The 22,624-nt window shown below is 35.1% G+C and overlaps 1 protein-coding gene across 1 annotated transcript in view; it reads right to left on the minus strand.

Moving 5' to 3' along the window:
- The window catches only part of LOC150107408 (protein FAM8A1), a 66,523-nt gene that overhangs the window by 38,208 nt on the left and 5,691 nt on the right, over nt 1-22,624 (minus strand). The window contains exon 2 of the mRNA XM_090391275.1: nt 3,669-3,789. Coding sequence (XP_090247401.1) covers nt 3,669-3,789 — 121 coding nt within the window. The remainder of the gene's footprint in view (nt 1-3,668; nt 3,790-22,624) is intronic.

Consider the following 22,624-nt stretch of genomic DNA (forward strand, 5'->3'; position numbering starts at 1 on the left):
CCAGTTATTAAATGAAAGAAATTTTAAAATAGCAGTAATCACTGAAACAAAAAAGAAATTAAAAGGAACTATGAGAACTGAAAATTTTAATGTGATATACAGTGAAGTCGACAGAGACCAAAGAGCACAAACAGGAGTTATGATTTGGATTCATAACTCCCTTTCAAAACAGTTAAAACATTATAAATTATGGAATGAAAGAATAATAGAAGCTAGAATAAAAAAAGATAGAGACTATTTAACAATAATTGGTTTATATGCCCCAGAAGAAGGAAGAGAACAGGATAATATTGATTTTTATAGTCAGCTACAAAACATATATAATAAAATAAATAAATATGATTACGTAACTTTAGCAGGAGACTTAAATGCAAGAATTGGAAACATGAAAATTAATAATAATATAGGAATACATGGAGATCACACTCTAAACAGAAATGGTAAAAAATTGATTGACTTTGTAGTTTATAATAACCTAAAAATAATGAATTCCTTCTATAAACATAAAGACATACATAAATATACTTGGGCAGCAGGAGGATGGAAATCAATATTAGATTACTTCATATTAAATGAAAAGACATCAAAATTTTCACTAGATGTTAGAGTTCACAGAGGATATGAAATAAGCAGTGACCACTTCCTTGTTAAAATAAAATTAAGATTACCACCTAAATGGCTACAAGTAATAAGAACAGAAAGAAAAATTGAAACACTTGTTTATAAAACTAGACTATTGAATGACACAAATGTACAATGGCTATATGAACAAATAATTAACCAATATCTAGAAAAAATAAAACAAAATGAAGAAATAGAAACAGAATGGCTTAATATAAAAACGATACTAAATGCAGCAGCAAATGAAAGCTTAGGAAAGACCAAAAAATTCAATAAAAGAAAAAAAACTGAAGATCTGGGATGATACAATCAAAGAAATAATCAAAAAGAAAAAAGAAGCCCATCACAAATGGTTAAGCAGTAAAAGATTAGAAGATGAAATAGAATATAAAAGAATAAGAGCCATAGCTAAAAGAGAAGTCAGAAAAAGACAGAGAATCATGGAATAAATTTGTTTCTAATTTAGAACATGATTTATATAAAATAAGACCCAATGTATATAAGATTTTGAAACACTTAAATGCAGATACCAAAGAAAACATAAAATTAAACACTGAATTGAAATTAGAAGAATTTCTAAATTACTACACAGAACTGTGGACACACAAATATTTTAAAAAAGACAACTGGCAAACAATTAACGAAAATGAAAAGGAAATAACTGAAGAATTAGAAATCAGCCTGAAAGAAACAAGAAACGGAAAATCACCTGGAGAAGATAAGCTAGGTTCAGAACTATATAAATACGCAGGAACAAGATTCAAAGAAAGACTCTTATTATTTTTAAATAAAATTTACTCAACTGGTATCCCCCCAATAGAATGGAAAAAAGCAATTGTGATTCCTATCTTTAAGAAAGGTAATAGAGATGACCCTAAAAACTATAGAGGTATCAGTATACTAAATTCCTGTTACAAAATAGCAGAATCTTAAATAACAAACTAATAAAATATTCCAAAAACTTTATTCTAGAAGTACAGAATGGATTTGGAAAAGGACGATCATGTATAGACCCAGCCTTTTGCCTAAAATTAATAATAGAGAAAAGAAGAGAATATAATTTAGAAAACACATATTGCATTTATTGACTTTGAAAAAGCATTTGACAAAGTTAAAAGAAACATATTATTTAACATATTAAAAGAAAGACAAATACCAAATAATATCCTAAAAGCTATCACAAGTATATATGAAAATAATCAAATACAAATAAGATTAAATCACGAGCTATCATATACAAGAGAGATAAACCAAGGGGTCCGACGTGGATGTCCCCTCTCAGCAACTCTTTTTAATATCTACTTAAATGAAATAATAATAAAATGGAGTAAAGGAATTAAACTTTCTCCTACAGTTAACTTAAACACTCTCCTCTTTGCCGACGACCAAATAATAATTACAAATTCTGAAGATAACTTACAGAAAGCTAAATGAGATATCCAAAGTTTATGGTATGATAATATCAACGGAAAAATCAAAAACTATGGCCTTCAAAGGACAAGATCTAGCAAGAACTAAAATAGTAATAGATAACAAGATCTTAGAACAGGTGAATTCATTTAACTACCTAGGATGTATGATCACATATGAAAATGAAAAAGATATAAACGTAAAAATTGCAAAATATTTAAAAATAACAGGTGTAATTAACTCTATATTTAAACCAAACCTAGTTCAAAAACAAACCAGGCTAAAAGTATACAATACATTAGCCTTACCGGTCTTAATGTATGAAAGCGAAATCTGGACAATAAAACAAAAAAGAGAAACAAAGATTAACAACAGCAGAAATGAAGTTTATGAGAAAAACTGCAAAGTATACCCTATTTGATCACAAAAGAAACGAAGATATTATGAAAGAATTAAAATCCTTGACATGCATGAAGATGATGACATATAAACATGTTGCTCTCCAGCCCAATTTAATTTTGTAAACTAACAGGTTGGTGGTGATGGTGGTAGTAGTAGGAGGAGGAGGAGGAGGAGTAGTAGTAGTAGGAGGACTCTAGCTTTGATGTAGTCAAGGTTTTTTTTTTTTTCCTCAACAGAGGTCAGGCCAATAATTGTTGTAATGGTTGGTCAGTAACTTTAGCAAACCATGTAGATTGTAGTGCAGCTTGTTTCTTTGTATATATATGTGTATGCTCCAGATGATGACCTTGATATGAAGGTCGAAACATCGAGTGTTCATTTTGGTTTATATTAAACTAAAGTTTTGCTCTAACACGGTAATTGTCTCCATAATTTTCCATAATGTATGTTTCCCACTGTTTGCATTTGCATCTTTTTCATGTATTGTTTTGTATTCTTTGTTTAGTTCCTGCAATTCATTTCTTTTCCATCATCAATATATGATTTCCAGACATTTCCTGTTCTATATCCCGTGTTTTTCTTTGTTCTATTTTCCACCATTTCCTTTGTTTATGTATAGTGCTTGAAATAAATAAATGTTGTTTTACCATCATATACAATTTCCTGTCATTACATTTCTCTGCCGATTATGACATTTATAAGAAAATTCACTTATTCTGAATGCTTTAAGCTTTTTACTGTTTGTATAGAACTTAACATACATCAGTTTTATAGGGCTTAGGCTGGGACTTTCTGTAGTTCATCACAGCACATAATTTCATTAAAGTAGTATGTTGCTACACAGGGTACATGTCTACTATAATAATTCTTTCCTTTGTTTTTTTTTTTTTTTTGCACAGCAAGATTTGGTTTGGTAAATTTCTTTCTAGAAATGGTCTGGCCTGAACAAATCCTTAAATAGTGAAGATGAGGGTTTACCATATAATTTATATTAACAGAGTATCAAAATAGCATGTGGTTTCTTTGATGAATCCTTTTTTAGCTTTCTTTGAGTAATAATAATGATAATTATATATATATAAAATTTGCAAGTAAAAAATATTCTACTCCATTTTGAAGGCATTTTCTTACAAGCAACTGCCTTAGATACCAATGAATATTTAATCAACCAAATATTTAGAAATGATCAATATTTCAGATATTGATCATATTTAGATGAAAAAAAAATTACTTACATTAATTCAAAAAAGTCCACAGCAATGTAGGTGACAATTAATTTAAGAATCAACAAAATGAAGAAGTCTATTGTTTCAGCAGCAAACCTTTTCCATAATGGTGGTATTAGAAATTCCTTTCCTAAAAGGAGAAAAAGACATTTGGATGGATTTCCATATATATATATATTTCAACATGTGATATATCACATATGCTGAAAAAATATAGATAACTCTACAGATTTAGCTCTATATAAGAGATCTGTAAAAAAAAAAAGCATGCTAGTATTTTAAAAAAGCCAATACAATCAAAAAATTGAGATACAGTAGCAACAATTATGATATTGGTTAACAGCCTGAAACCCCCCCCCCCATTAGGCAGAACAAGTTCAATGTGATTTGTGTGTGTAGCTCATAATATGCCCATAAGTTAGCTAGTAATGCATGTTTCAACATTTTCAGAGTAACTGTAGTTACAGGACCTCCAATTTTGTCTTTGTTCACACATCAAGTTACTTTCAACTTCACTGAGTTAACACTCAATGAAGTTGAAAGTTTTTCCACTTGGTTATATTATAAATTAAAGATGCCAAGAAATTATATTCTTGGTTTCATCCTTTATTATTATTATTTTATTATTATTACCTAGCACCTCCAGGGAGCCCAAGGACTCATCGAGGGAGGGCACCTACTCCACAACTCTCCGTCACCACCACTCAACTACGTTCATCATCTACACCAACGCCATCTACTGCTGACCACCACTAGTATTTTTCACAAACATCCATGCCCACGGCAGGATTCGAACCTGCAGCCTTTTGGCTGGAGAGCGGATATGCTAACCACTCGGTTAGCATATCCAAGATTACACTTATCCAAGTGTAAGCAAACAAAGTTTGCACATGAAATAACTTCATTACAGGGCAACCTGTATATAGGTATTCCATAATGCAATGCACATATTCTTACAGATGTATAATAATATGAATTATGGGAAGGACCACTACCCAGACTGATTTCAACCTTTATTGAAGTAAAAAAGTAAAGGGATGCTATAATAGGCCTAGAGTAGTTAAAATAGGGGTACAAGAGAGCCTGACAGTAATAAAAAAAGAAAAGACAGATGTATAATATGAGAGATAGAGAATTGGTCTCAGCTCATTTATATCATAATACAGCCAAAGGTTATAAGTTTTCCTTTTTCACCAATCTCGTGTAGATGAACAACCAAAAGACCAACTGACACTAAAGTGCAAAGATGATTGATACCCAGGTGGTTAGTCTTATCTCTCCAGTTATCCCTGCAACTGACCATAAGATCATACTGAATTAAGAGGATGAACCACTTAAAAATAACCTCTCATAGCAAAAATTGACAGAATTTTATCTTCCCTTGGTGAATATTGCATAATGTGGGTGGTCTACACCACCTAGCCAAACATTTGATATCTCCTGGAATGCTTCTTTCTAAATACAAAAATCATCTGACTGATAAAATAAAATTTCCACAATACAATATTATAAAGCATTTGGATGTCATATTACTGGTTTTAAAATCAATGTTTCTTTCCAACCTTCCATAAATGGTATTTTAATTCATTAATTATAAAAATCAAAATTCTCTTCCTATTGCTTGCAGGTCGTGGATACAAAAAAAAAATAAATAAATAAAATAATAATAATAATAATAATAACAACCTGTTCTGTTGTAAGTAACGGAATGACCAACACATTACATAATCTGTTCCAAAAACGTGAGACAAGGGGACAGCTGTAGAATACATCTTCTTCTTCTTCTTCTTCTGCAGCTTCTCCCACTTAAGTGGGGTCACTGTTTGTTATGAGTCTCTTCCACACCTTCCTGTCTTGGGCTGTCACCATATCCAAGTTCTTCATCTTCAAGTCCTCTTCTACCAGCTCCCTCCATCTCTTCTTTGGCCGCCCACGCTTCCGCCTTCCTTGCACATCCATCTGCATGACCCTTCTTCCCACATATTCATCCTCCCTCCTCATCACATGACCAAACCATCTCAACCTTGCCTCCTGTATTTTCGCTCCTAAGTTCGTAACTTTTACTGTTCCCCTGACATAGTCATTTCTCAGATGATCCTTTCTGGTCACACCGCACATCCACCTAAGCATTCTCATCGCTGCTACTTCCATCCTGCTGATGTTATTTTTCCTCAGGGCCACAGTTTCTATAGCATATGTCATAGCTGGCCTCACTACTGTCCTATAAATTTTGCCTTTCAGATTGATCGGCACCCTCTTATCGCATAACACTCCAGCCATCTCCCTCCAGTTCCTCCAACCAGCTTGTATTCTGCATCCCACTTCCTTCTCAGCTCCTCCATCTTCTTCCACTGTTGAACCTAAGTATCTAAAGTCTCTCACCGTCCTGATGGCATTTCCTTCCAGCTCCAGATCTGTCTCCTGGCCACCGCCCACTGCGCAACACATATACTCTGTCTTACTTCTGCTCAGTCTCATACCTCTCTCTTCCAGTACTTTTCTCCATCTTTCCAGTTTAGTTTCCGCTTCTTCTCTTGAATCTACATGCAGCAAGATGTCATCTGCATACAACATTGTCCAAGGTGCATCTTCTCTCACCTCCTCTGTTACCACCTCCATCACAATATTAAACAGAAACGGACTTAATGCTGACCCTTGATGCAAGCCAACTGTTACTTGAAAACTTTCTGTCTGTCCCAAACAGGCTGTAGAATACGTTTTTTTTTTTTTTTAAATGGAGTCAAAGACTCATCTAGGAGGTCCTTTTATCACACATACAACTCATCATACTGTGCTTTGAACATGTTCAAACTCCCTGCAGACACCACACTTTCAGGCAAGGTATTCCAATCATTTACAACTCTGCATGAAAAAAAAACTGCCTCTCACTCCCCTACTCACACCTTCTTTATACAGTTTCCAGGGATGACCTCTGGTTCTCCCACTATTCTCTGTAAAACTTCTCCAGCATTGATCCTATAACAACCCCTTACCAACTTGTAGGTAGGTCTCTATCATATCTCCCCTCTTCCTCCTGTCCACCAGACGCTGCAAATTACATCTTCTCAATCTTTCTGCATACTCGACATTCCAGAGGTCAGAAACTACCTTAGTCAGTCTCCTTTGGACCGTTTCCAACATCTCTCTTTATCCTTCTGAAAACCCAGTGACCAAATCTGGGCACAATAGTCCATGTGTGGCCTAATCAAAGCCTTATACAACGGAACAAGAATCTCCCTACTTCTACACATCATTCCCAGAAGCCTTTGTGTTGTCTTCACAATTTTGGCAATGTGTCCCCTAAATTTCAGATCCTTATCCACTATCACTTCCAGATCTCTTATTTCTTCTGCCTCCAACAATGTATCCTCACTAAGCATAAATTCTGCATCCCATCTTTGTTTTCCAAATTTTAAAACCTTACATTTTGCAACATTGAACTGACATCCCCATTTCCATGCCCAATCACTCAATTTATTCAAGTCTTCCTGCAAGATCAAAACATCCTCACTACTCTTCATGGTTCGTCCCAAAAGTTTGCATCATCTGCATACAACTGAATATCTCCATCCAAATCTTCACCTATATCATTAACATACAAGTTAAACAGTAATGGCCCTAAAACATATCCCTGAGGCACTCTGCTAGTGACTTTCCTTTTCCTCGATATCGCTCCCCCATACACAACTTGTTGATACCCATCAGACAGCCAATCTCCAATCCAATGTACCAATCTAATATACCAATGTACCAATCCAATGTACCCCATCTGCTCCAGTTTGACTATCAATTTATCATGAGGTACTCTATCAAAAGCCTTTGCAAAATCCAAGTATATCACTGTGTATCCTTCTCCTCTGTCCAAGGAAGCAGTCACTTCATTGTAATAAGTAAGTAGATTACTAAAACATGACCTTTCTTTAGCAAATCCATGCTGTCCATCAAAGATGATACCATTGTTGTCAACCCAACTCTGGATCCTAGTTCTCACAAGCTTCTCCAACAACTTAACCACAACACCTGACACACAGATAGGCCTATAGTTTAATGCCCGAGTTCGATCACCTCCTTTATGAAGTGGCACAATCTTGCCCTCCTTAGGGACTTGACCAAGTGCAAGACTCATATTAAAAAAATATGTCAAGACAGGTGTCAACTCCCTGGCACATTCCTTCAGAATACGTGGCGATATATTATCAAGTCCCACAGCCTTATTAACAGCTAATTCTACTATTTCTGATTGGTAACAGATGTCAAATATTGGATCTCTGATGTTGAAGTACCTCCATTTGATGGTATTGAATGGAAGGCAACCACATGCAATTCTCCAAGCAAGATCCCTCCAATTAAGGTATCCTTGGAACTTCTATAAGTTATGAAACAAAGTGTTGTTGTCAGTACCCAAATGTGGAAGTTTGCAGCAAAAGAGATTAAAGATTTCTTTATACCAATTTTTTTTTTTTTTTTTTTTTTTTTAAATGGAAATAATGTCAATGCCAGTGTTGTAGCAGTCTTAGAGTTAAGCACAGAATGTTGTAGTATTCAGGAACAATCTCAGCTTTTGGACCTTGACAATCACATTTGCTCCAAACATTGGAAGATGAAAACCCAAGTAGTACAGGAAAAGATCTGCACATGTGTGATTGGTCTGCAGAATTTTATGGATTTTTGAAGTTATTGCTTAATTAAACAGCAGAATTTTAAGACTGGAAGCCAAAATCTTCCATACTTTGATAGTTGAAGAAATTCGTTTTCAACTTCTTGGTATCAGCTTGACCAAAAAAATTGCACAGGTTTACTATATAATTGCTTATCTTCAGCTTCTGTGATGTCTGTAATATTTATTATTTACAACTGAACAGGGAAGACTATGGTTTTGAGTACTATGGCTTTAGAAGAAAAGGAAAGTGGCCCAATTTTCAGTCTTCTAAGGTTTCGATGTTCTTGTATATAAGTTCTTGAACTGGTAATATTGGATAAGTGGAGAAAGAAATTCCAAGAATAATGAGGGTTCTCTCTTAGGAGGGAGGGGGGTCCAAAAGGAATTCCTCCAAGATCCCACTTTCCAAAAACTTTTAATTTTGTCTCATCTGCATTAGTAGTTAATTCACTAATCTTGCAGAATTTTTCCAAAATACCAAAAAAGATGTATACGGAATCATTATCCTTCAAAATGCCCACTACATTGGCCTGCCTGGAGTATATTTTGTGAGTCTTCGAACTCACAAAATACTAGTCGTGGTGGTGGTGGGTAGCAGATGGCACTGGTGTAGTTGATGGATTGAGTGGTGGAAACGGAGAGTTGTAGAGTAGGTACCCTCCCTCAATGAGTCTTTGGACTCCTTGGAGGTGTCACGTAACAATAATAATAATAACAACATCATCAGCATATGCTAATACCTTATTTTCCTTCAGTTGAAAGAACTGTTTATTCCTCACACAGCATGTGTATCGTCAACTTTCTGGAAGAAAGGTTCAAGAACGAATGCAAAGTGCAATGGGCTAAGAGGGCAACCTTGCTTAACTCCTTTTTGAATTTGGACCAGGTATGACAGGAACCCATTAACTAGGAGGCAGGTAGTTGAATTAGCATAGGCTTCTTTGATAATGAATAGCAGCTTTTTGCTTACACTATTTGCTGGAGGATATGGAACAGAAAAGGATACCGGACATTATCAAATGCTTGAGTAAGGTCTACTGATAGCATTGACATCGACTGCTTTTTCATATTAACTAAGTGAAGTAGATCATGTAGCAGAAACAGATTAAACTCTACTGCACAGCCTGGAACTCCATATACATGTGTGCTTATCATTATGTATCTATTTCCCACTTTGATGATAATGCAGGAAAAATAGGTTGTAGTCAGTATTAGATAGAGAAATAGTCTCCAGCTGTTGATTAAGGTGTGATCCCTATTAGGTTTTGGAATGAAGATGATATGGCTTGCCACAAATTCACTTGGTGTGTGTCCTGAAAAGAGAGAAGAATTAACAGTATAACTAGAATGGGAAGATAAAATCCCAGGCCTCATGGTAAAGTTTTATCCCTAGACCATCAGGTCCTGGGGATTTTCTTGTCTGGCATTCCTTATAATCTGTGGTAACTTCAAATGCGGTAAGGTGTGTCAAATCCATGGATATGAACAGGAAAGCCATTAATGTTCCAAGAGTTATAATTTCCCACAGTACTATTGTCTTCAAACAAATTTTTGTAATGTTTCTGTAAGGAGTCAAGGATGTCTTGAGTGGCAGATATGTCTTCACCACAGATTTGAGTGATATTCCTTTCTTCTTGGAATTAAGTGAATTGTCTATTGAAGAATGCAGCTTAAGAGTAATCTGCCAAGTGCTACTGTATTCTTATTTTAAAATTTCTTTATCCTGATTGAGGTATGTTTAAGTGAAGGGATGATTCTCCAAAAACTCATGCGATCCCTCAGATCACCCAACGAGTGACCAGAAGGATCATTTAAACTTAGTGGTAGTTCCACTCAGTGACAGGCTCACCCCACCCCCACCACCAAGAAGAATCCTCAGTGGTGGCTCTGCCCAATGCTAGGCTCATTCCTCCACCGAGCAGAGCTGCTCATATCTCAGGGAAAGCAACCACTTCAGCACAAAGGCGCATGAGCGGGAGCCAGACCCGAGAGAGATTATTCTTATTGAGGATTCATCAGTGGGAGCCAGACCCAGAGGTGATATCAAGGTTGAAGTGATGCAGAAGTCATATTTCAATATACAAGTAGCCAAAAGGTGTGAGATCTTATTATTAAAATACCCTGCATTAGAGACAGATGTTGAGAGTTTTTCCACCTGGTTATATTATAAATTAAAGATACCAAGAAATTATATTCATGGTTTAATCCATTATCTAAATGTAAGCAAAGTTTGCACATGAAGTAATTTCATGATAGGGCAACGTCTAATTTTTTTTTATTAGTTTTTTAATCTGTCATCATCTTGAAACCTACTAATTTGAATGCAATTAGTCCATACATATGTGTACAAAACTATCATCATCAAATTCCTGCCATGTACCCTCAAGGGGTGTACAGGATATGATAGTACTACATAAAAAAAATTACACTATTACTAACTTCCTATCTACAATTTTGCTCCAAATCAGTCTGTTACTTGTCAAGACTTCAACATTATCAGATCTTATATTTCTATTGTCTAAGGCACTTTATACCGTATCAATCCACCTATATCTTGGTCTTCCTCTGGGTCGTTTTGCTGCAAACCTGGCAGAGAACACTTGTTTTGCTAATCTTTCCTCGCCCATTCTGTTTAAGTGACCATACCACCTGAGATTAGCTCTGCTAACGCATTCCTGGATGCTGACAATGTCAAGTTCTTTCCTAATATCCTTGTTTTTAATATGATATTGCCATTGATGCCATTTGTTCATGCCTATAATATTTCTCAGGACTCTCATACCTGCAGTCTCTAGTCTTTGGTCAAGTGTTTTACTTCTGGCCCAGCTCTCGGATCCATAAGTAAAAACTGGTTTAAACACTGTCTTGTATACAGCTAATTTAGTGTTCCGACTAATTTCTCTCTTATTCCATATGAATTTATTCAATTGACTTCCCACCATACAAGCTTTGCTGATTCTGTTGTCTATTTCTATATTTAATTTACCATCTTCACTAAATATCGTGCCTAAGTAGCTGAAATGTTTTACTTGTTCCACAGGTTCCCCATTCACAACACAGTTGACATTTTCAATGATTCTGCCTATTTTCATTGTCTTTTTATTGCTGACCTTCATACCATATCTATTACAACAGTTATTCAATTTAGTTGGAGAATCTTGCAGACTTGTAGTGGATTTATTTAGAAGTATAACATCATCCGTATAAAGCAAAGAGCTGACATTAACATCTCCAATTTTGATATCATGTTTAATACCACTTTCCTTCATAATGTGTCCATATAGATAATGTCTCACATCCTTGTCTCACACCAGATTTAACATTAAACCATCTTCCTGTATCTCCTTCAATTCTAACTGCTGACTTACAACTCAAATAAAGACTAAGTATTGCTTGATATAATGCCCCATTGATAACATATAACTGTAGCGTGCTGAATAGCTTCTCTCTTGGCACCTTGTCATATGTCTTTTCCAGATCGACAAAACTTAAATACAGATCTTTGTTATATTCCCATGCTTTCTCGACTATTTGTTGTAAAGTGAAGATCTGATCCTGACAGCCTCTATTTGGCCTGAATCCAGCTTGTTCTTCACCCAGCTTTTCTTCCACAATTCTTCTCAATCGTTTCTCAAGTATACTGGCATAAATCTTGCCAGGAATACTCAGTAGGGAAATACCTCTGTAATTCTCACATTCAGTTTTATTTCCCTTTTTATATATGGGTACTATGAGAGCTCTACTCCAATCATCGGGAATTCGTCCCTCTGTCCAGGCATTGAACTATGCAGTGCAGCCACTGTAAGACTTTTATACCACCATACTTCAGCATTTCTGGTCGAATATCATCTACTCCTGCTGCTGTTCTACATTTTAAGCCTTTGATGGCTTTTTCTACTTCAAGTATGGATATGTATTCCTGACTGCATGCCTGGTCAGTGTTTTTTTTTTTATCACTGTGGTGTCATCACTGCTTGTTTCATTTAGCAGTTTTTCAAAGTAATTACTCCATACTTCAAGGATATCTTTTTCTCCTGTTTTCATGTCACCTTTATCATCTCTAACTCCTTTTACAGCACTCTTTCCTCCATTCCTAAGCTTCTTCAACAACCTCCAGAATATTTTGCCACCTTCTTGATATTTATTTTCTATATTCTTGTCAAAGTCCTCCCATGACTTTTGTTTAGCTAGTTTTACACAGTGTTTAGCATTCTTGCATTTGTCTCTGTATTCTCTAAGAGCACAAGCTGACTTATTTGCCAAAAACTTTTGATATGCTTTCTTCTTTTCCTTCACTGCCTCTTTAACTTCCTGTGTCCACCATGGAGTTCTAATTTTTCTATCCTTGCAAACTATGAGTAAGTAAATGACCAATGCATTTTAGTTTGAGAAATATCACTACTTCATGCACAAACTTTGTTTGTTTACACTTGGATAAAGGATGAAATTAAGAATATAATTTCTTGGCATCTTTAATTTACAATATAACTGAGTGGAACAACTTTCAACATCCATCTCTAATCCAGAGTATTTTAATAATAAGATGTGACACCTTTTGGCTACTTGTATAACTTCTGCATCACTTCAATCTTGGTATTACGGTCTGGCTCCCGCTGATGAGACCTCAATAAAGGTCGAAACCATTCTGGATAGTAGCCCATCGCATAATGCAAAGCATTATGTCTGTAAGGATATGTGCATTGCACTATGGGATATTAAAGCATATGATGTGAAGTCGTTAGTCTTTATATACATGTGCAAACTTTGTTTGCTTACACTTGGATAAAGGATGAAACCAAGAATTTAATTTCTTGGCATCTTTAATTTATAACACTCAGTGGAGTCACTTGATGTGTGAACACTAACTCCATTGACAACTTGTCATGAAGTTACTCAACTAGATAATTTTTTGTTAGTTTTTTGATCTGTCATCATCATCTTCTTGAAACCTACCAATTTGAATCCAATTGGTACATACAGTTGTGTACAAAACTGTACACACAACTGCCACATATGTAAAATTACATATATAACAAAAATGTATTTTAGATTGACAACTATCAATAAAAATATTTGAATTTAGAATATCAAAATGATTTTTGTGAAACCCTGTATGTTTAAAATTTCTTTATGATTAAACAATCTGTAAACCCTGTTCTAGAGCCCAAGTGTGTACATATAGGTGCAAACTGTTATAACAGCAATTATTAATATTAATAATAAATTAACAATTTGCATACTGTTTATTTGTGTACTAGTGGTAATTATACCTGAGGGTTAAGACAATTTACTTCAAGTGCAACATGGCTCCACTACTAAAATCCTGTAGTTGTAGGTTTGAATCCCAACATAGGCATGGATGTTTGCAATTGTCTTAAGGTGGGAGATGAATTTTATCACCTGGAATGAGACTACTGGCCCACTTATTGGAGGCCTGAGCTTGACAAAGTTCCATGTTTGGTCTCTAGAGCATGGTACCAGTACTACGTAAAAAATAAATTAAAAATCCAAAAAAAAAAAAAATGTATACAACTGATAAAATTAGAAAAAAAAAAAAAAAAATCCAAACCTATAGTACATTTTGTACTATAGGTTTTCAGATAATGTTTTGTGAGTGGGAGCAATATAAAAAAAACAAATAATAATTCACAAGTTCAATCATTTGTTTTTATGTGAATCCTAACTACGGAAGGTGTGTCACATTATTATTAGTACCATGGGAGGACTAATGGTTAAACAATCTGTAAACCCTGTTCTAGAGCCCAAAAAAACCTTTTCCATCCACTTCAGGCTTCCACTAAACAGGGTGGTGGTGGTGGTCTCACACCAAGCAACAAAACATATCACCTGCCTAAGGACATTCACAAATCATCCATCAGCACAGTGAGATTCAAACCCACAGCATGCTGATTGGAGAGTGGCTGCACTAATCACTTGGACAACCAGCCTGGTAAATTCAACAATTCCATGGAATGATATATAATAATGGCTCAGAAATTAATATTTATTTATATAAAAGTTCAGATTTCTAAATAATAAAAGAATGAATATGGAATGGAATGAGTGTTAATGAATGGCAAGATGACCAAGTTGTGCCACACAAAGGGTGTGCAATTTATAAATGTATGGAGTGAGTTGGAAGGGAATCTGAAGTAACTGATGTTGTGCACTTGAAGCAAATGCACAGCATCTAGATGGGAGACATTCCACAAAAACAGTGGAATTAGAGATGAAAGAATCAGGAGTATTAATGAAACAAGTCTTGCAGCAAAAAAAGGCAAAAAGAGTACCATTCCACGAGCTGGTCTTTATACCTTTTTCTGCAGCGATGGTCATTGGAGTAATTGGTTAGGAACAGAATACACAACTGGCTTGTTGCACATAAGATTCTCGACAATGGTTAGTATGGATATGCAAAAGGTAGATCTTGTTTTAGCAACCTGCTTGCATTTTATGATAAGGTAACAAATGTTTTTGATAAGGAAGATTTATATACAATGATATTCTTGAACTATGCAAAGTCATTTAACATATCAGGTGAAAAGTTGGTATATAAGCTGCTGAAGATGGGATTGGTTAAATGGAGTGAAGATTGGCTCTCTGAATGATACCAGCAAGATGTGTATGATGGAGTACTGTCTCAAAAAAAAGGAGGATAACCAGTGGCATACCTGAAGTTCTTGGACTCTACTTTTTACTTATTTGTTAATCATATTTCATGTGTATTGACTGGAGATCTTCTATTTGCTGATGATGCAAAAGTTGATGATACTTAAGGGGTTGCTGATAATAATTCCCTTCAGGGAGATCTGAACAGACTTAGCTTGAGCAAATGGGTGGGATCTCAGTTTTAATATTAATAAATGCAAAATGGAGCAGTTTGGATTATACACAGAGGTATAAGAGTATGTACTTACCGAATTGCTGAAACTATGCTTCATGAAGTGAATGAAATTTGTGATCTGGGAGTAATAGTTGACAGCAAATTAAAGTTCAGAAAACACATTACAAGTGCAGAAAAAACTGCACATTGTTGCTACTATGATAAGGAGGTAGTGGAGCCACTGTAAGGTATAGCACATTGGTCAGACCACGCAGATGAACTACTGTAATCAAATCTGATCATCTAGTTTTCATTATGTTGAAACAAATGACCAAGGTAATATCATGAGTCTGGATGTTGGGTATGCAAAGAGGATCAAGAGAATATAGACTGCAGAACATAGTGGATAGAAGGAAATGACGATATGATAGAGACATAAATCAGTGAAGGGATTTTACTGGATTAATACAAAGAGAATTATAAAGAGCATGGGGGGGAAACAAGAAGCTATCCCTGGAAGTTGTGGAAAGGTGTGGTGAAGAAGAGTGTGAGAAGCAGATTTTTTAAGTGGAGAGAGGTAGATGAGCAGAATGTGTTGTGAATGTGGGGAGTGTGCATAAGTTCGAGGTTCAATATGACAGGCTTTAGTCTAACATATTTAAAATACCAGCAATCCTTGTATAACACAGTACTTTTACAACACATTATGCTCTAACACAGAGAATGTGGTAAACCTAACATATTTTTGAGCTTTTTGTAAAGACAAAACCCTACTGCTATGTTGGATGTAACTGTTCAGCATTTCTATTCTTTTCTGTGAATCCCTGCTGCTAACTCATTAGTCATGATGCAACAAAAAAATTAGTTTAAATTAAACAATTAATAATTAAAAAATAGATACTGAGAAATCCCCATTAGGTTCTGTGCTACTGAACTTGTGCTTGTTTGAGACCATTAAAAACTGTAACTTCGAAGAATTAATTTGCAATTTTTAAGGCCTTTTGTAAGATTAATTTTAATTTTTATTTGATAGTTTATAAATTTTTCCCTGTATGTATTTCTAAATTCCAAATTTCAAAAAATTATTAGCGCACACAAAAGCACCACATCAAGTTTTCAATGCCAATGAGACAGCTCTTTGGTGGGGAAAATATGTTCAACTGAATGTTTATTTAAAAAAAAAAAAAGAAAGAAAGAAACTGCATCAGGTTTTAATGCATCAAAAGATCATGCAATGTTCCTTATGTGTAGTAACACATAAAGAGACTAATTTACTAAAAAGCAAATAAAAAAGCTTAGGTAACTGTCTATTTATTTAATGAATGATTTTTAAATTATCAGTTATTATTATTTTAATAAAAATTAAATTTCCAATAGTTATTTTTCCAATAAAAATAAAATGGTATCTTTTTTTTTGTTAGCTTTTGGAACATAACCCCTCCTCCCAACCCACATACACTTTTGTATTAGTTCTTAGTACCATATAACAATTTTATACTAAAGAAACCCACTACCATGTTATATGGGGGGGGGGGGGTACCTTTATTTAAAATTCACAAGCTTGAAAGCTATCAAGCATATCTCAAGTCTCTCTCTCTTGTCCTACTAAATTTAGATATAAAAGAGCCCTGTGGATAAAACAATACCAGTATTTGGATCTTGTAATGATGCAAGAAACCTTTATAAAGATGTTTTCAATCAAAGATCTGTTATATGGAGCACTCCCAAGTTTGAAGACTTAAGTATGCATTATTAACAGAGCCTCTACTTTAACAATAGTAATTTATCGTTAAGATATGTAAAATACACCTACTAGTTTCGTCACTTAAAATAGAACTGGTGGCTTCTTCATGGCTTAAACAACAAAAATATAAATACATAGATCATAAGGTTGACTAAATGCTAAAAGACTGCTACAAGACAAATAAATAAATTCATGCTACCCAATAAACATCAAATCACATGGTGTACATTTAGCTGTCTGTTTAATGACAGACGTGATTTTTGGTGAAGATGGAATCTCTGATGTTAAGATTTCCATGTCACTTAATATCAATCCTTGGTTTTTATCCAGTGATCCACATGAATGCATGACTGTAACCGATTCCTTCAGAAGTCTGGAATAAAAGTTCTTTTCTACATAAGGTATGGTCAGAAGGTTTCAATCAACTGCATAGTCAGTATTATAAGTATGGATGACCATACAAGATCTATCTTTTCTTTTATGCTCGACATCTGCAACATGTTCCTTCTTTCTCACCTCAAATCCACATCTCATCTATGTTATGTAAACCACAAGAACATGGAATTGTACATACCCCTGAGTATCTGTACAACGGTGTGCCATCTTTAGGAGACTGAACAGCTTGAAATGGTTTGAAAGTTACTCGTATTGTGATCTTTGAAAAGAGATGCTAGTTTAATTGACAGACTGCCAATATATCAATATATAGAATTGTGACTGAGTCTCTATATTGAATATTCTGGTTACTAGGAACAATAGGGCTCAAAAAAAAAAAAAAAACCTATCAACTGTTTTTTTTTAATAACATTGAGACCAAAAAAATTTGGAAGAGTCTGAAGTTATTTTGCATAATAGAAGCTGCTCAATTCGTTAAGGTATGGTTTATGCCTAATTTTTGAGAATAATGGTCAAGGGATAAGGCATGATGATAACATTCCATAGGTTTACAATGCACTTCAAGAATAACACTATTTTCAAGCATTTTAGTGATGAGAACATCAAGATAAAGGAGTTTTCTATATTTTTTCAAGCTCTAATGTAAATTTGATAGTGGGTTTATAACAGTTATGGAAATGGAGAAATTGTTGCAGGCTTCAGAGGTCATGTTTCCAAATAATAAAGATATCAATATATATCACCAACATACCGCTTGTTTTAGACTCATTTCCTAACAGAAATGAGTCTAAAATGTACTTCTCAAAAGATCTTCTCAAATGTACTAAGTGAACTGTATACAGCTAAAGAAGATGCATATCTTCTTGAATAGCATATCCAAGTGAATATTCCGGTCATGTGAGTTATCATTATGCTAGCTTATGCCTGGTAATATGAAGCAGTGGCACAGAATGAGATCGAACAGTAATATTTTAAGAAGGAGATAATGTAGATATGATAACTAAAAAATTTAATTTTTTTTCTCTACATTTTACCAGTCAAATTATCATCATCAGGGATTAATACAAAGGTAAAGATACATACATGCAGGCACATAAGTGAGATTAAGGTAAAGAAACAAATGAATGCCTAAAGTCCTAAAGTAAAAATTGCACAACTAGTGACCTGGATTTGGATGCTCTTGGTTATTGGACTGATGATGAGCATTTCCAAAATGGTGACAGTTTTAATGCATCCAAATTTGAGATTAGAATAGTTTTTAAGGCAGATTCTCTGAGTTGGATAAGAGAAATGATACACCACTGTGCTGCTGGATGCATAGGCATTTGACAGAATACCACAAGAAATTGCATCACATTATGTTGGAGCAAACAGATGGACATGGTGCTGATGACACGAATAAGACAGCAGCTGATTGATAAGCGAGTATCTTAATTTGTACATTAATGATAATGATTTGAGAAGGAATATCCACTTGTGTTTCTGATGGAAAAACGAGTGATATGATTGTTACTTACAAATTTCTAAACTTTCTCTGGACATCCCTTTATTGTATGGGATGGCAGTAGATGGAAAATTTCATTTTACAGAGGACAGGGAGAAGACATCCATGGAAGTGTTGAGAATAAACAGTTAAGAAAGGGGGTAAGAGCTATATTTTTTTTCACAAAGAGCAATGCATAATTGGAATAGATTGCCTTCGGAAGTGGTTAGGGCAAGTAGTGTGAATGAATTTAAAAAAAAAAAAAAAAAAAAAAAAAAAAAAAAAAAAAAAAAAAAAAAAAAACGTGTGATAATTTGGTGATATGTGGCCTCCCTCGATGAGTTCCTGACTCCCAGGAGGTCTCTCTCTCTCTTAATAATAATATAGATCATCAGACACTACAGACAGGATTGCTAGACTGGCAGTTTGAGCAAAGGATAATGGCTGCTAAAACATTTTGCATTTTAGGATGAAAAAAAAAAAAAAAAAACAACTTGTTACATACATGAAAGTGGACCGTAAGAAGTTGAGGCTAGGGATTTACAGGATAATGGGGACACAGTTTGTTCAGAGGACATATCACAAAAGTGGTTAAAGAGCTCAAAAATTACTTGGAAGGTTCTGATATGACTACATCTAGACTATTCTGCACAAAATTAGTTGCCTTTCTGGGGGATGTTAAGTGGCGAGGATTTAGAGACAAGTAAACAAAATGGTGAGAACAAACTGGAGGTTGGGCTACAAAGTTTAGCTGATAAGCAGAAAATGAGATATCATAGAAACATATTTTACTAAAGGGTTTTACGGAGTAAATGCTAAACAAATAGATGACTGGATGATAGAATCAGGTACCAGGTAAAATCCTGCTACCTCCTTATATAATTATTATTATTAATACCAATATAATAATAATTTAAGGAAGAGTTTCATACTTAGACTAGCTTCTATGAAGCAGGGTAGCCTTCTTCCAGTCTGTAATGGTACCCAAGGCATGGTTTACAAATACCGAGCGACTCTAATGGTGGTACCAGAAGTAATACTTGTGTATGTAATTAATGCTTAATACTTCGTATGTAAGTAATACTTTGGAAATTGGATGTTCTATTTGGTCATAGTAGAGCATATTACAGCTGCAAGATACTTGAAAGGCACTAGGCAAGTCCAGAAAGTTACAGCTGGTCTTGTAGATAAGTGATACTGCTTCATTGTATTGACTCTGAAAGTAGTTACTGGATTGTATTTCTTCAGGATTTTGTGTCTCTCAGGTGGAATGAATATGCAGAATGGTGATGGATTTACCACAGTATGTTTAGAGAGCAGTGTGTGGATATGGGTGTTAATATTTTGTTTTGATCTGGTAGGAACTGTAGCCATTGACTAAGAGGGTATTGTGTAAGTGATCAATAGTGAGGGAATTATCAGAACAAATCAATTTTGCTGTCAACAAGTTTTTATAATGGCATACTGTAGGCAGGGTGATTGTATCTGCCTGTGTGTGTGATCCATTAGGCTGGCCACATAAACAAGGGTGGTGTTTTTTTTTGTAAAGAAATCGAGTCCTAGGATGTTAACAATATGTTTCAAATATGTTAATAAAAGTGTATAGCATGTCACGGTCACATGACTGAATGGAGATCGCATCATCTATGAAGTGTAGCCAAACAGTAGGACTGTGTGGAGTAGTGTTTAGAGTTTTCTTTTCAAAAGGTCTCCATAAAGTACTTAGCATGGGGGTGGGGAGGGGGAGACAGTGGAAAGCCTATGGCAGCATCTTCTATTTGTGTGTAGATTTTTTCCTTACAAAATGAAACTATCCAAGCATTAGGTGAACTGAAACAGGGCTGAGATATCAAGGAGGAAATTTAGCCTGGAATAGGTGAACGATGTCTTGAGAAAGAGTGATCAAAACAGACTATAATAGCAGTACCATGGAGGGTGATGTTTTTAATATTAGACAAACTACACAGAGTTCTTTGTGTGAGAAGAGGTGTTGCACTTAATTAAAGCACTCTCTGATAGAGCATTATGGCTAAGTGTTTGGTTAATTTATATTTGTGAGACAGTTCCTTGAATTCACCTCTGCCTTAAAAAACATCTTAAATTCAATAAATTTGGAAGTACAAAACTGCCTATCATTTGGGAAATGTTTATTCTTGAATGATTAGCCCAATAGCAAAGAATGCCCATTCAGGTCCATCTGTATCTGAATGGGTGCTCCTGGCCACTGAAACTTTAGGCTTAGCTGTATTTCTTCACTTACTTCACTCTCACTTATTCATGTAGTGCTCACATGCACTTATCTTTATCTATCGAACTCAGGGCTGTAATTATGTACAGGCACAGAAGGCTCTAGATGGGGGGGGGGTCCAAGAATTAAGGCCAATTTAAGGGGCCCAAACAATGAGGGGGGAGACCCCAATTGAACCCTGATGATGCCAACAGCATTTTTTTTTGAAGGCCTTATATCATTTACACTGTTACTCCTTTTTTAAAAAATACCAATATCTGTAACAAACACTAGAGATCAAATAATAGCTGACCAAATTCTTGAAATCTCAAGGCCATATTGATTAAGATGGGAAAAATAGATAATGACCTTATATGCTTCCTTGAACTTCCTATTGTACCATAACTTGACATTGAGTATTCTCTGCCAATCAATCCTGTGGTTAGTGTAACTGTAAAATCAGGTCTCTTGGATCATAACATGATCCAAGAAACTTGATTTTCCTCAGTGTAGATATCTGATGTGCATTGTGTGTTCTTCATCTCCCTGTTTTACCATGAAGACCTCTGGGATGGGCTAATGGGGAAGAGGATCTTTCAAAAAACTGAAGAAGTTCTTAGGTTTCAAGGGGAATTACTCATGGAGTGTACTCTGAAAGTACTATCTCAATTTTCTCTGGTCATCCCTTTACTGTATAGGATGGCCATTGGCAATCCCATTTAAAGCTGTCAATTACTTTTTCTTGGATAATTTATTATGTAGAATTTTTATGATGACTGAGTTTATTTTTAAGGGCTTGTTCACTGAAGCATGTTCACAGATGGTAGGAGTCTACAACAAATTCTGTGTGTGTGTGTTTTCAATAAATAGAAAAGACAAGATCACCCGATGGAAAGCATGTAACCACAAAGTTTGAGAAAACTTTGCTTTCCAAGTTAAACTATGAAATATTTATGTTGTTTATTTGTGCAAGTAGTTCGAACAAACAACAAACTCATAGTTTGAACAGCATGTGACCAGATGATGGCACATCTGAACCATACTTTTTGATTTTAAAGGGAAGGAAAATCTAGAGCTTCTTGTTCAAAAGACTACATGTAAAAATCTGCTATTGGGGAGAAAGCAGAGAGATCACGTGCACCTTCCTTACACAGTAAAAAAATTTATTTCAGAAGACTGTCATTGCATCAAAACTAAGATATCTTCCATGTTGAGTGTGAGAACTTATGTTAATAAAGTACTGTGTTCTTAATGTACGAGTGGAGGGAAGACCCATTATGCCCTTGAAGGATTGTCTGTATCACTTATAATAGTGTAGAGTGAAATGCCATTTTTATGTACTTTGGGAAACCATACATATCCTGGAAGCATCATAGCCCCAGATTCTTTACCATTGCTCCATTGTATATCACCAGACTCCAGTCAGCCATCATAATGACAACTCAAAACATGTCCAGGATACTCCCAAGATAAGCCATTAGGACAATTAGCACCTCTTCTTTAATTGTATATATTTCACCTAGTGAACAGACAATTCAGAAATACTCTAACAGTCCGGGCCATTATTAAAACATGTAACAGCCTACAAACTGGTAGTGCTAAAGATGAATGTTCTCCATTGAGTTCTTAACT

The sequence above is a fragment of the Typopeltis vanoorti genome, chromosome 4 (genome assembly GCF_054136105.1).
Source record: "Typopeltis vanoorti isolate ZY-2024b chromosome 4, IOZ_Tvanoo_1.0, whole genome shotgun sequence".
Classification (NCBI taxonomy): domain Eukaryota; kingdom Metazoa; phylum Arthropoda; class Arachnida; order Uropygi; family Thelyphonidae; genus Typopeltis; species Typopeltis vanoorti.